At 37.6% G+C, this 13,724-nt stretch overlaps 2 protein-coding genes across 4 annotated transcripts in view; one reads left to right on the top strand and one right to left on the bottom strand.

The window, feature by feature from the left end:
• The window catches only part of LOC113658463, a 36,262-nt gene extending 28,191 nt beyond the window's left edge, over nt 1-8,071 (top strand). Inside the window, exons 7-13 of the mRNA XM_047819782.1 lie at nt 2,037-2,306; nt 2,394-2,423; nt 2,727-2,774; nt 3,534-3,638; nt 3,990-4,064; nt 7,564-7,589; nt 7,872-8,071. Coding sequence (XP_047675738.1) covers nt 2,037-2,306; nt 2,394-2,423; nt 2,727-2,774; nt 3,534-3,638; nt 3,990-4,064; nt 7,564-7,589; nt 7,872-7,994 — 677 coding nt within the window. The 3' untranslated portion in view covers nt 7,995-8,071. The remainder of the gene's footprint in view (nt 1-2,036; nt 2,307-2,393; nt 2,424-2,726; nt 2,775-3,533; nt 3,639-3,989; nt 4,065-7,563; nt 7,590-7,871) is intronic.
• Nucleotides 8,072-8,683: 612 nt separating this feature from the next.
• The window catches only part of LOC113651636, a 6,420-nt gene continuing 1,379 nt past the window's right edge, over nt 8,684-13,724 (bottom strand). For 2 of the 3 annotated variants that reach the window (XM_027160472.2, XM_047819784.1), the window contains exons 2-6: nt 13,089-13,318; nt 12,491-12,623; nt 11,441-11,551; nt 10,053-10,102; nt 8,684-9,205 (exon numbers count right to left, since the gene is read on the bottom strand). In XM_027160472.2, coding sequence (XP_027016273.2) covers nt 9,080-9,205; nt 10,053-10,102; nt 11,441-11,551; nt 12,491-12,623; nt 13,089-13,318 — 650 coding nt within the window. In that variant the 3' untranslated portion in view covers nt 8,684-9,079. Of the gene's footprint in view, nt 9,206-10,052; nt 10,103-11,440; nt 11,552-12,097; nt 12,171-12,490; nt 12,624-13,088; nt 13,319-13,724 lie in introns of all 3 variants that reach the window. The other variant, XM_047819783.1, reaches the window with a different exon arrangement.

Below are 13,724 nucleotides of genomic sequence, written 5' to 3'. Positions count from 1 at the left end.
CATACCATACTGTACATGAACACTTTATACACACACCATACTGTACATGGACACTTTATACACACACCAAACTGTACATGGACACTTTATACACACACCATACTGTACATGGACACTTTATACACACACCATACTGCACATGGACACTTTATACACACACCATACTGCACATGGACACTTTATACACACAATATGCTGCACAGTGACACTTTATACACACCGTACTGTACATGGACACTTTATACACACACCATACTGTACATGGACACTTTATACACACACCATACTGTACATGGACACTTTATACACACACCATACTGTACATGAACACTTTATACACAAACCATACTGTAAACGAACACTTTATACACACACCATACTGCACATGGACACTTTATACACACACTATGCTGCACAGTGACACTTTATACACAACATACTGCACATGGACACTTTATACACACCATACTGCACATGGACACTTTATACACACACCATACTGCACATGGACACTTTATACACACACCATACTGTACATAGACACTTTATACACACCATACTGCACATGAACACTTTATACACACCATACTGTACATGGACACTTTATACACACACACCATACTGCACATGGACACTTTATACACACACTATGCTGCACAGTGACACTTTATACACACCATACTGCACATGGACACTTTATACACACCATACTGTACATGGACACTTTATACATAACATACTGTACATGGACACTTTATACACAACATACTGTACATAGACACTTTATACACACCGTACTGCACATGGACACTTTATACACACCATACTGTACATGGACACTTTATACACACACCATACGGCACATGGACACTTTATACACACCGTACTGCACATGGACACTTTATACACACACCATACTGTACATGGACACTTTATACACACCGTACTGCACATGGACACTTTATACACACACCATACTGTACATAGACACTTTATACACACACCATACTGTACATGGACACTTTATACACACACCATACTGTACATGGACACTTTATACACACCATACTGCACAGTGACACTTTATACACACCGTACTGCACATGGACACTTTATACACACACCATACTGCACATGGACACTTTATACACACACCATACTGTACATAGACACTTTATACACACCATACTGCACATGGACACTTTATACACACACCATACTGTACATGGACACTTTATACACACACCATACAGCATATAGTCACTTTATACACACCATACTGCACATGGACACTTTATACACACACCATACTGTACATGGACACTTTATACACACACCATACTGCACAGTGACACTTTATACACACACCATACTGCACATAGACACCTTAAGTACACTCATTAAAACCATACACATTCATGTATATACATAATTTATATAGTTTTTCTATAGTTTATACTTTTTATTTATTTCCTCCTTTTGGTTTTTATTTTTATTTTTTTCATTATTTTCTTTTTATGTTTGAATACCGGACAGACGTAGAAAAGCATTTCACTCTATGTTGTACTCTGTAGGTGTGTGTGTATGTGACAAATAAAATTTGATTTGATTTGAATTCAAACAGTTCAAACAATATTTCTGTTAAACTCATTGATTTAAAGATGAATGGCTTGTGTGTGTGTTTACCTGTGTGTGTGTGTGTGTGTGTGTGTGTGTGTGTGTGTGTGTGTGTGTGTGTGTGTGTGTGTGTGTGTGTGTGTGTGCAGGTACACAGGTACCTCTACACACACACACACACACACACACACACACACACACACACACACACACACACACACACACACACACACAGGTAAACACACACATGTACACACATACACAGGTAAACACACACACAGGTAAACACACACACACACACACACACACACACACACACACACACACACACACACACACACACACACACACACACACACACACACATGTAAACCTCATGTGTATTTCTTTGTGTTTAATTTTTGTGTTCTTTTGTGCAGGTTATAATATTGATGTGTGTGAAGGTGGAACAGTGTATCTAAAGTGTACACTCCCTAAACAACGCTGGGCTTTTAAACCCAGCAGCGAATCAAAGAAAGTCTTCATCTCTACACGCTTCAAGAACGGAACGGTCATAAAGGAACGTCCAGATCCAGACTCACGCTTCACTCACACTTTAAACCATCTACAGATCCTCAACATACAGCAGATGGATTCGGGGACCTACTTCTGCAGTGGCAAAGACATCGCTGTTGTTTCTGTCTCTTCAGGTCAGAAGTTAAAACGTCCAACATTGAAACCGTCTGTGTGCTTTTACAAACTTTGTGTAATTTAATGAACTTTATTTAAATCTGCAGAGAGCAACACAATGCAGTGTCCTGTTACAGGTACTAAATTTCTACTGATTCGTGTCTGTTGTCTTTGTGTGTGTGGTCTGTGTGTGTTCTGTGTGTGTGTGGTCTGTCGGTGGTCTGTGTGTGGTCTGTGTGTGTGGTCTGTGTGTGGTCTGTGTGTGTGGTCTGTGTGTGTGTGGGGGGGTCTGGGTGTGTGTGTTTGTGTGTTCAGTGTTTGTGTGTATTTTGTCTCAATATTTTATTATTATTATTATTATTATTATTATTATTATTATTATTATTATTATTATTATTATTATTATTAACACACTGGTCTTAATGTGTGCCATAATTTAGCAGAAACAACAGAATCAGGAAATAACATCCCTCAGAAGTCTGCAAACGGTACAGTGATTGTACACTGTTACAAACGAGTCAGAGTCAACTATATTGTACACTACACACTCTTAAGTTCACTGAACACACACACACACACACACACACACACACACACACACACACACACACACACACACACACACACACACACACACACACACACACACACACAGGAAACAGCAGAGCACTGATTTTTATTTCAGAGTGAAACTTAGACCTGGTCACTGGTTAGAAGTGAAAGTAATCCTCACTTTATTCTAGTTTCATTTCATCACTGCGACACCTCCTTAAACTCACTCTATAATTACTGCTCTGCAGTTGTGTTTCATTATATCAGTCATCATTAATCACTGTTCATTTGTAACACTAAAGGTGAATACACATTTCAGCCCTAGGAACAGTTTGGAACATCAGACATCAGATATAAAATATGTGTCAGCAGCAGTTAAAGGGCCAAACATTTATATTTTACCCCTTTAGTGTAAGTTACATTCAACACTTTCTAAGGAATTAAGAGAAAAATGAATTAGGATTTAATTCTGAGAAATGTTATGATCAGTTTTGCTGATTTGTGAGTTATAGTGACACCTAGCGGTGGATTTTGTCTAAACATCTTAGAGTCATTCAGGTTGTTGGCTGAATGTCACAATGTTCTCATAAAAAAATTAACATTATACACCTGATATACTGCTTTTTGTTTTGTCTGTTGTATTTTATACATGTTCACGTGTTTGTGTGTGTGTGTGTGTGTGTGTGTGTGTTCAGTGGTTCTGATTGTCGTCCTCTCCGTGTGTGTGTTAGCTGTGGTTACAGTCGTCCTGCTCTCTGTGATTGTGTGTCTAAAGTTCAGCGGCAGAAAAAGACTCACAGGTGAAATATTTTATTCTGACTTCAAAAGTGTGATCCGTCATTTATTTAAATTTCATCATCAGCACATTTCTGGCCTTTTTACCACAATTATCTCCTCTTTAATCAAACATGTACAATTTTATTCACTATAAATTTCCTACATAGCAGATTCTTTGTCTGCATGTTACCCAGAATGCACTGCTGTACCTTTTTTATCATCAGCACATCACTAGCAAGCTACTTGTTAGCAAGTGACTAATAACTAAAGAGTGTGTAATAACGCAGCACTGACCCCTAGCGTGAGTCTAAAGGACTTTTCATAGCTGTGGATTATAAATATTTGCTTCTTAATGATTTCAATTTATTTATTAGCCTCCAAACCAGAGGAAAGTGTGTTGCATCACCAGAATACAGTCGATGCTGACAGGGTGAGGCTTCAGTCAGCAGGTCAGTTACTTTTTACAATTACTGCTTTAAATACTTAATACTGAAGATTCAGTTTTTGGATCAAAAGTTACACTTATTAGGAGTGCATGGTGGCTTAGTGGTTAGCACGTTCGCCTCACACCTCCAGGGTTGGGGTTCGATTCCCGCCTCCGCCTTGTGTGTGTGGAGTTTGCATGTTCTCCCCGTTTCTCCGGGTACTCCGGTTTCCTCCCCCGGTCCAACGACATGCATGGTAGGTTGATTGGCATCTCTGGAAAATTGTCCGTAGTGTGTGTGTGTGTGTGTGAATGAGAGTGTCTGTGTGCCCTGTGATGGGTTGGCACTCAGTCCAGGGTGTATCCTGCCTCGATGCCCGATGACGCCTGAGATAGGCACAGGCTCCCCGTGACCCGAGAAGTTCAGATAAGCGGTAGAAAATGAGAGAGAGAGAGAGAGAGAGAGAGAGAGAGAGAGAGAGAGAGAGAGAGAGAGTGAGAGAGAGAGAGAGAGAGAGAGAGAGAGAGTTACACTTGTTTAATTACACTTAAAATCTTAAATGATCCATGATGGCAGGGGTGGTTCTAGGATTTCATCTTTAGGGGGACTTAGCCCTCAGTGAGAATTTAAAACAAGAAGACTTTTATATTACCCAACTGTTCTTGGGGGTAATATGACAATTTTATTTGTTTGGGACCTGTGACCTTAACCCCTAAATCATTCAAATGAAGAGAAGTTGCTGCCTGCATTTCACATGCAGCCTCGTCCTCCTCGCTGTCTTCACATGTTACCTCTCTTCAGTCTTCCTTTTCTCCTCTATCTAAGGCTTCACGTTCGGCCTCTCTGTCTCCTTCTTCCCTGTCTTCACATGTCATTCTGCTGTCCTTCTCTTCATCTCCGTGTACTATGATGAAACATGATATAGTATTAGCATGTCAAGTGTACAGAGACCATATAAAAAAATCTATTACTTCTCTTCATTATTAACCTAGGCAATTTAATATCCATTAAAAGTAAAAGCAAAGGTAGACACACACTTTCACTTATCCTGGGATGAGGGGCAAAGTTTTGACACCTTTTATTATTTCAATTGATTATTTTATACTTCAATCAAATCATAAAATAGAATTCATAGATCAGTTTAAAAAAAAAAAAACCTGATTTCTTCAAATGTTATGTAAATCATGCATAATGCTTTTTAATTACTGTTCTATAAAATTATTATTATGCACTTAAATAAAATATCACGTCTATTAAATTGCCATCTTTTCCCATTAAATAGAATAAAGAAATATAACTAAATTAATGAAGACTACTGAATTGTGGGCACTTGGCAATACACAACTAATAAGTGTTTTTGGCTGTAAGATGAATAGAAAATATTCAGTTCATCATTTTTTTTACCTGGATCGAACACTCTGCCTCCTTCAGTGTCTTCATCACGTTCTCCACCTTTCTTTCCTCCTGTTCTTCAGCATTTACGTTAAAAAAAAGTCATATATCCGTCTATATAAAACAAGCATGTCTTTGAATGTCATTTGACTGATTTGTGTGTGTGCGCAATACTAAATTTTTAAGTGAGAGCACTAGTCAAATTTTTTCAAATGTAAACATTACAATCTTGTGTTAGAAATGTTTCATTTGTGAGTCAATACTCAATTACTTCAGATTCCAAAGAATAAGCAAACTAGTGAATGGAATTTATATGATGAACTAAAATTAATTTGGGTAGACTTTGATAACTGAAAGCACTGCTGCAGGGGAGGCTAACAAGGTAAAACGTTTATACCTTCTAAAACCGTCTTTGCGTCTTTCCGCCGATTAACGTTATACTGTAGATAAACGCCTCCAGCTCTGACTGCGCGTGCACGTTGCGCGTACCTGAGCTTCTCCGTTCAAATAAAGCAGACAGCTGAAGACGCACGTGTGAAACACTACAACACACGCGTGTAAAAGCAAAGTAAAAAAAATCGCTCTTGGATCAAACTGATAAATAATTTTCTTTCCCATCGACGACATGTCCTGCATTTTAACGTCATTTTTATTGTTTATTTATGAAAATAAAAATGATCCTTATAGTGTTAGGGTGGCTGAGATTACATACAGGGGGCTGAAGCCACCCTAATAAAGGGCTAGAACCCCCCCTGTATGACTTAAGTAAAATTGGCCTCATATTCACAGATTCGAGTTTCCAGAGTCAATAACTCCTGAGCTAAAGGGTGTTACTACACAAATAACACCTCATTTTAATGCTGAACATACTGAAGATACCATGAGTTTAAAACATTGTTCAAAGTTACAATGAAAAAGTGTCAAAGGTTGAGGTTTTTTTATTATTTATTTATTTATTTATTTATTTATTTATTTATTTATTTATTTTTAAATGCAAAAGATAAAGAAAGAAGTGCTAGTTGAAGTGTTTCCTGAATAAGTAGGTCTTCAACCACCGTTTAAATATAGCCAGTGACTCAGCTGTCCGGACCTCTAGGGGAAGTTCATTCCACCACCTTGGTGCCAGAACAGAGAAGAGTCTTGTATTAAACTTGCCTACTAAATTACTTGCCAAATAAATCTTTTAGTACATGTATTAGGACATCAGTGATGTGTGTTATGAGTTTGGTGACAGTACAGTGTATTACAGTAAAGTTATTGATTTTTTTATATTATGAAAAATCATTAAAAAAAATCAACAAAAAGACATTTCCCCAAAATAAGTGTTGTAGTACATCAATTAGGACATCGGTGATGTGTGAGTTGAATTTGGTGACAGTACAGTGAATTACAGTAAAGTTATTGACTGATTTTGTATTCGCTTTTCAGTTTTTGCACTTTGCAGACGGTCCCTTGGAATCTGTCTCTTCGGTGTTCGCACATAGAGACTTATGTATTTTGTCCAATGCAGAGGAAAGCTGATATAGAGGAAAATTGGGTTGTAGCTGCATTGTAGCTGCCTTTCTACATTACTACGATAAAAATGAGGTGTTATTTGTGTAGTAACACCCTTTAGCTCAGGAGTTATTGACTCGGGAAAATCGAATCTGTGAATATGAGGCCAACTTTACTTAAGTCCCTGCGTGATGGTGTACAGAAGTGACAAATCCAAACAAATGTCACTTTACGAATGATTCCTCAGACGAATCCTACAGTGTTTGTGGTCCAACATTTCTACAGTTTCAGCTGCTTTATTTCCCTTTTATCGAACCATCATTTCATCTTCTCCTGTTATATCTGATGTCACATTAAACGTGAGATTTTATAATCCAGAGAATTTAGGATAAAAAAAGCTAAGAAAGAAAAGAGCAGAGATGGCTGCAGTCTCTGGTGAGGGGATGTAGCTAGTGCAGTTAGCTCACATTGCTAATCTAATCAGAGAACAAAGCTAGTAGAAAGCAAAGCATGTAACAAATAACAACTTTCACTTTTTGTGTGTGTGTGTGTGTGTGTGTGTGTGTGTGTGTGTGTGTGTGTGTGTGTGTGTGTGTGTGTGTGTGTGTGTGTGTGTGTGTGTGTGTGTGTGTGACAGATCGATTGAGGAGCTACAATGATGAGGTTAGTGTCGCACCTTCACTTCACCAAGCTTGGATTTCTGAGTAATAGATAAAGTAATAAACGAGGTTTCATAGGTTTTGGCACCCTCTACTTCCCACTGTATAATGTCTGTAATTACACACACATAATTATATATATATGTATATATGATTTTGCCACTCAAAATAACAGTGCTGTAATTGTACAAGTCATATCCTGATAGTGTGGATATCTGTGTGTGTGTGTGTGTGTGTGTGTGTGTGTGTGTGTGTGTGTGTGTGTGTGTGTGTGTGTTTGTTTCAGATCCACTATGCATCACTGGGGCAGAACTGGAGAGCTCGAGGCTGTAATCAGCAAAGCAGGCAGCAGGTCATTTACTCCACACTGCTGCTGACTCCTAAACACACACCTACACACACACCATAAAACGGAGAACACACGCACACACACACACACACACACACACACACACACACACACACACACACACACACACACACACACACACACACACACACATACCATAGAACATAGAACATACACAGACACACACCATGAACCATAGAAAGCATAAAACACAAACACACACAACTACACACACAACTACACACACACACACACATACCATAGAACATAGAACATACACAGACACACACACCATAAACCATAGAAAACACACACACACACACACACACACACACACACACACACACACACACACACACACACACACACACACACACACACACAAACACACACTCACAGAGTTTAAAGCTAACTAGTTAAACACAAACTAACTAAATGATCTTACAGTACTAGAGATATAAATAAACCACTTCCATGAGAACAGTTTACTGACTCACACAGCAACAGAACAGACAATAATTAACACACTGTCTTACTGTTTATAACACTGAGTGTTCTGAACTCCCGTCATTCTAACTGCTGTAATCATTATTATTTTAAATGACAATAATTTATGCAAATGTTTTTTCTGGCACTATGCTTGAGAACCCCAACGAGGTTTTTGTGAGTGTGGAAGTGAATAACATTAGTGGACAGTAGTGTGTGATGAACAGAACAACATCCCGCTTTCATTCACACTGAATCACATGTAAACACAAAGCTCTTTATTTATTCACTTAAAGCTGATTAAATATTCATGAGCATGATTTAAAATTTATCACACTGTTTAAACACCACAACAAATCACTACTTTATAAACATGACCTTTAATAAACTCTATCTGTATATATATAATGATAATAAGCTACATATATGATTGTGTTTAAGCTACAATAAGAATATGCAAATGATATGCAAATAAGCAAAGTGTAATAAATTAATACTGAAAAAGACAAAATTGTATTTACTGAGAAATATAGTAAGAAATATAGTATTGGTCTTGTTCTTCTGTCTCACACACACACACATGCGCACACACACATGCGCACACACACACACACACACACACACACACACACACTTAAGTAGTAAAGCCGATATTTATCTTAATTAAGATTATTGTTGATGTTTTTGGCGACTCTGTCATATGTCACGTCGCGGTTAGCTGGTGGAAGGTTTCTTTCCCGAGATGTTGCATTGTGTCTGAGACTTGCATAATGCAAATCTGCGTCCTACACACACACACACACACACACACACACGTACAAACATACACACAGGAAAAAGAGATTTAACATCTTACACTGAACAAAATGTGCTACAGGCTCGTATGTAAAACTAAAGCAGTTTCATTTGTCAATATTTGTAGGTTCTTTACCCTTTAGTCAGCCCTATTAAAGGTCTGTGCCTTTTCCTGTCTGGTCGCTGGAGTGCCACGTCACTGGTTTATGTTTTTCAGCATTTATTATACATCCCTGGTATTAACTAGCTGCTTTGTACATAATACATATAAGCATTGAAAAACCTTCAGTTCTTGTTTTGTCTCTTTTCTGCTATTATTTTTGGACCTCATTAAAGTTTCTGGAGCTGTCACCCTGTTGGTCTCTGCTCCCAGGTTCATCCTCACTCCTGAGGCTCATTAATGGAGTCTGACTTCTAACAGAGGAACTCCCTTGTTCCTTTATCCTTTACAGATGACTGTTCCTTTTAAAATAAAGTCTAGCACTTTGGATATCTGTGTTAATTGATGCCTGTGTTGGTTTGTTTGATTACGCGTAGTTTATTATCTACAGTATGAGAACTATTTATATTCTTGACCTTGCTACCTTGTTTTTGTGAATTCCTGACAAATCTTTTGGACCTTGTTTTTCTGTAACCTCGTGGAAGTCCCCTGACTGAAACGTCTTACCTTTGCCTGCTGCTTTGGGGAATATTACATAAAAGCTGGTTTGTACCAGGAACTGGTTTATATAATCATTGTTATGTCATATTTAAAGGTAGCGTGCGGCTCATTGAGTTTCTGGATTTACCAGAGTAATGGAAACAGTGAAAAAGTGACCAGGATCAAATGTGCTGTACCTTTAAGTCATTATCATTCACACACTTCCTGCAGCAGGATGAACGAAGGCCTGAAAAAAAAGATAAATTCTTATCATTCTATAAATTAACTTATAGACCAATTAAAATAATTCTAATTATATTTTTATTCAACATCTAAAATATAGTTTAAATAAAATATTGCTTAACTCAGAGACAGTTTGGTTTCAACTCAAATATCATCCAAAGGTAATCAAATCAAATATAGTTTCAATTAAATGTATCTTAACTCAAAAATATTGATATTGAGATAAATATTGAGAATATTTAACTCAAATATTGATACTTGTCTCCTCAATTCAAATACCGTAAACTTATACTCAAATATAGATATATATTTAATATATATATAAAGTAAATATACTTAAACTTGGATACATTCATTCATTCATTCATTCATTCATTCATTCATTCATTCATTCATTCAGTTTCTACCGCTTATCCGAACTTCTCGGGTCACGGGGAGCCTGTGCCTATCTCAGGTGTCATCGGGCATCGAGGCAGGATACACCCTGGATGGAGTTCCAACCCATCACACACACTCTCATTCACTCACACACACACACACACACACTATGGACAATTTTCCAGAGATGCCAATCAACCTACCATGCATGTCTTTGGACCGGGGGAGGAAACCGGAGTACCCGGAGGAAACCCCCGAGGCACGGGGAGAACATGCAAACTCCACACACACAAGGTGGAGGGGGGAATCGAACCCCCAACCCTGGAGATGTGAGGCGAACCACTTAACCACTAAGCCACCATGTTCCCCTAAACTTGAATATAGTTTAATTTAAATATTTTTACAGCAATCCAAATATTGCTATTAAAACTAAACAAGTACATATTTAATCAGAAGTTATTCTCTTGTAGGTATTTTGTTCACAATAACATTTAAAGTTTATTCTGTACATGTGTGTGTGAATGTAAGGAGCAAAAGTATGGAGTTAAAGCCCAGATGGTTCTGTACTCCTTACAAGTTCACTACATACATTCAAGGAATTATATAGTACACATACTGTACTGTAGTAGTCTCTGTTCTCTAGATATACACTACATACGGAGTACACACTAGTGCTACACACCGCTTATAGAGAGCACACTATGTAGTGTACATACACTGTACAGGAATTCTGAAAATGAAGCCAATCTTTTAGTTATTATTAGTGAACTGAATCAAATATGTCTTGTGCTTGGACATAAACTGCACTTAGTGGTGCACTACATAGGGTATAGGGTGTAGGGTGTAGGGTGTAGGTTATTTCAAGACATATTTAGACTTCACCAGAACATCAAAGAGCTGAATCATGTGTTTGAAAAAAAAAAAAAAAAAGTTTTCCAGAGAATTTCAAGGTTTCACCTCTCACCTCGTTTGTATGCGACACTGAGACAGAGTGTGATCACGAGAGCGATAGAACAACAGACAGCAATGAGAGGCGTCCAGCACTGCGCAGTCCCTGACGTGTACCTCACTGCATCTAAAAACACAAAACCACAGCACACCACGAGTAAAGAACAGGAAAAGCATGAAGACGCTGTGGCTGGAAACTGTTCACTCAGACGGGCATTTCCCAATAAAACCAGAGCACGATGCTTGAATATGTCAGTTGACTTTAATAAGCAAATCGGGGTCTCGAGTTTCACTATGAGTCTGTGTAAATGTTACAGAGAAACTGGTGGTCCTAAAGTTCCGATTCTCTTGAAGAAAAGACTTTTGATTTATCTCTGACTGTTGTACCAGGACGAATCCTCACACTGATTCTGCCTTCTGATTGTTCTTCCTCAACATTCTTCTGAACCTTTCCCCAAAACTGTTGGCTTCATTGAAACCACTCAATCAATTGGAGAAGAACCTGTGGGACTGGCATTCCACAGAAATAAGGCAGGTTTATAGACTAGAACACACTGAAATGGAGTGAGCCATCTTTAGGTTCCTGACACTAGGAACAGATGTGGTTCCTGAGTTCCTCAGGTGTTCTTTGCATTTTTAAAAGGTGTATATTTGTATATGTTCTACTCAGAACCTGTTTCTGAAAGGAAATCCTCTTCTCCATGGAACATTTACAGGTTCCCCCAAACAGAAGAACTGATGAATCCCTGAAGTGTTGGATAAAAGTACAGTAAGGTTCTTAAATCAAAATGTTTCCTCAAGAGTTATGGGTTATCCTGTAATTCCTAAAAGAACCTCTACTCAGAACAATAGAACATTAGAACATTTTCTCAAATTAAAAACTCTAGAACTCTTTAGGATGCTAGATAAAATTCTGTGTTTGTAAGATTGTACTAAACTGGCACAGGAATTATGGGTGGAAATGCCCTAATACCCTGCTAGTGCATAGGGAGTAGGGAGCCAAAAAAAAAGAGTAGTGTTGTTGTACACTTGAAACTATATTTAAAGATGAATTCTCTCCTCTCACCTGTAAACTGCAGATGGATACCTCTCGCAAAGTCAAAAAAGCCCTCCTGCCTGGCACCACAGTAATACAGGCCGATATCAGACTGTCTGATGTCCATGATGATCAGACCCAGAGAGACCTGTCCCGAATTGGTCTGGATTGCGATTGGTCAGAAGGTATTGATTAATTATCTACAACAGAAGCGGCTCCAAATCACAGGTTAATATTAATGCACTTGCTTTAATACATTATCGTTTCTATAGCAACAGCTCATTCAAAGGAATAACCAAGTTTTTCTGTTCATAACTGCAAAAAAAAAAAAAGGAGAAAAATACAGGAACTAACTTGTTTCTTAGATGTTACATGTAAGTTTAAATGCATAAACTAAAAGAAACTTAAATAAATAAATAAATAAATAAATAAATAAATAAATAAATAAATGAATGAATGAATGAATGAATGAATGAATGAATGAATACATTCTCAATGATGGACATTCTGTAGGACATTCACAGTGCATTATGGGTAACACACACACTCCTTCATACACGGTGAATACATTTAAAAATGAACTAAAATTGAAGAAGATGTTTTTAAGACATTCTGAAAACAAACTTACATTTTGAAGAAGCACCTTGAAGCGATGAGGATCTTTGTTGTAATTCACTTGTAGCTCTTTCTTGAGGTTTCCTTTGGTGGCTGATATGATAATGGTGAGCTCCTGGGTGGTGGAGCAGAACCAGACCATCTCAGTGCTTTGGGAGATGTTGCAGTGCAGTGTGATGTTTTCTCCTGGGATAACAGTCTGAGTCACAGCTGATGAAGAGATCAGACTGCTGCTGAAGATGGCTAGAAAAACACAACAGGACAAAAACCTTTGTTTTTTGTTTCATTTGTTTTTTGTTTAGTAAAACCCTTCATATCCCAGATTTATGGTAAGTCTTTAAAGTCTTTAATGTACACTCTTACTGTATTATATTAATGTTATTAAAAACATTTGAAACAAGAACAAAAATACAATCATGAATACTATCAAGTATTACAGTATTAAAGTATGTCAGTATGTCAGTATTACAGTATGTCAGTATGTCAGTATGTCAGTATTACAGTATTAAAGTATGTCAGTATGTCAGTATGTCAGTATTACAGTATTACAGTATTAAAGTATGTCAGTATTACAGTATTAAAGTATGTCAGTATGCCAGTATTACAGTATTACAGTATTAAAGTATGTCAGTATTACAGTATTAAAGTA

Source organism: Tachysurus fulvidraco, chromosome 10, assembly GCF_022655615.1.
Source record: "Tachysurus fulvidraco isolate hzauxx_2018 chromosome 10, HZAU_PFXX_2.0, whole genome shotgun sequence".
Lineage (NCBI taxonomy): Eukaryota > Metazoa > Chordata > Actinopteri > Siluriformes > Bagridae > Tachysurus > Tachysurus fulvidraco.
Note: the sequence above shows the minus strand (reverse complement) of the source record. Positions and strands in the feature narration are given on the sequence as shown.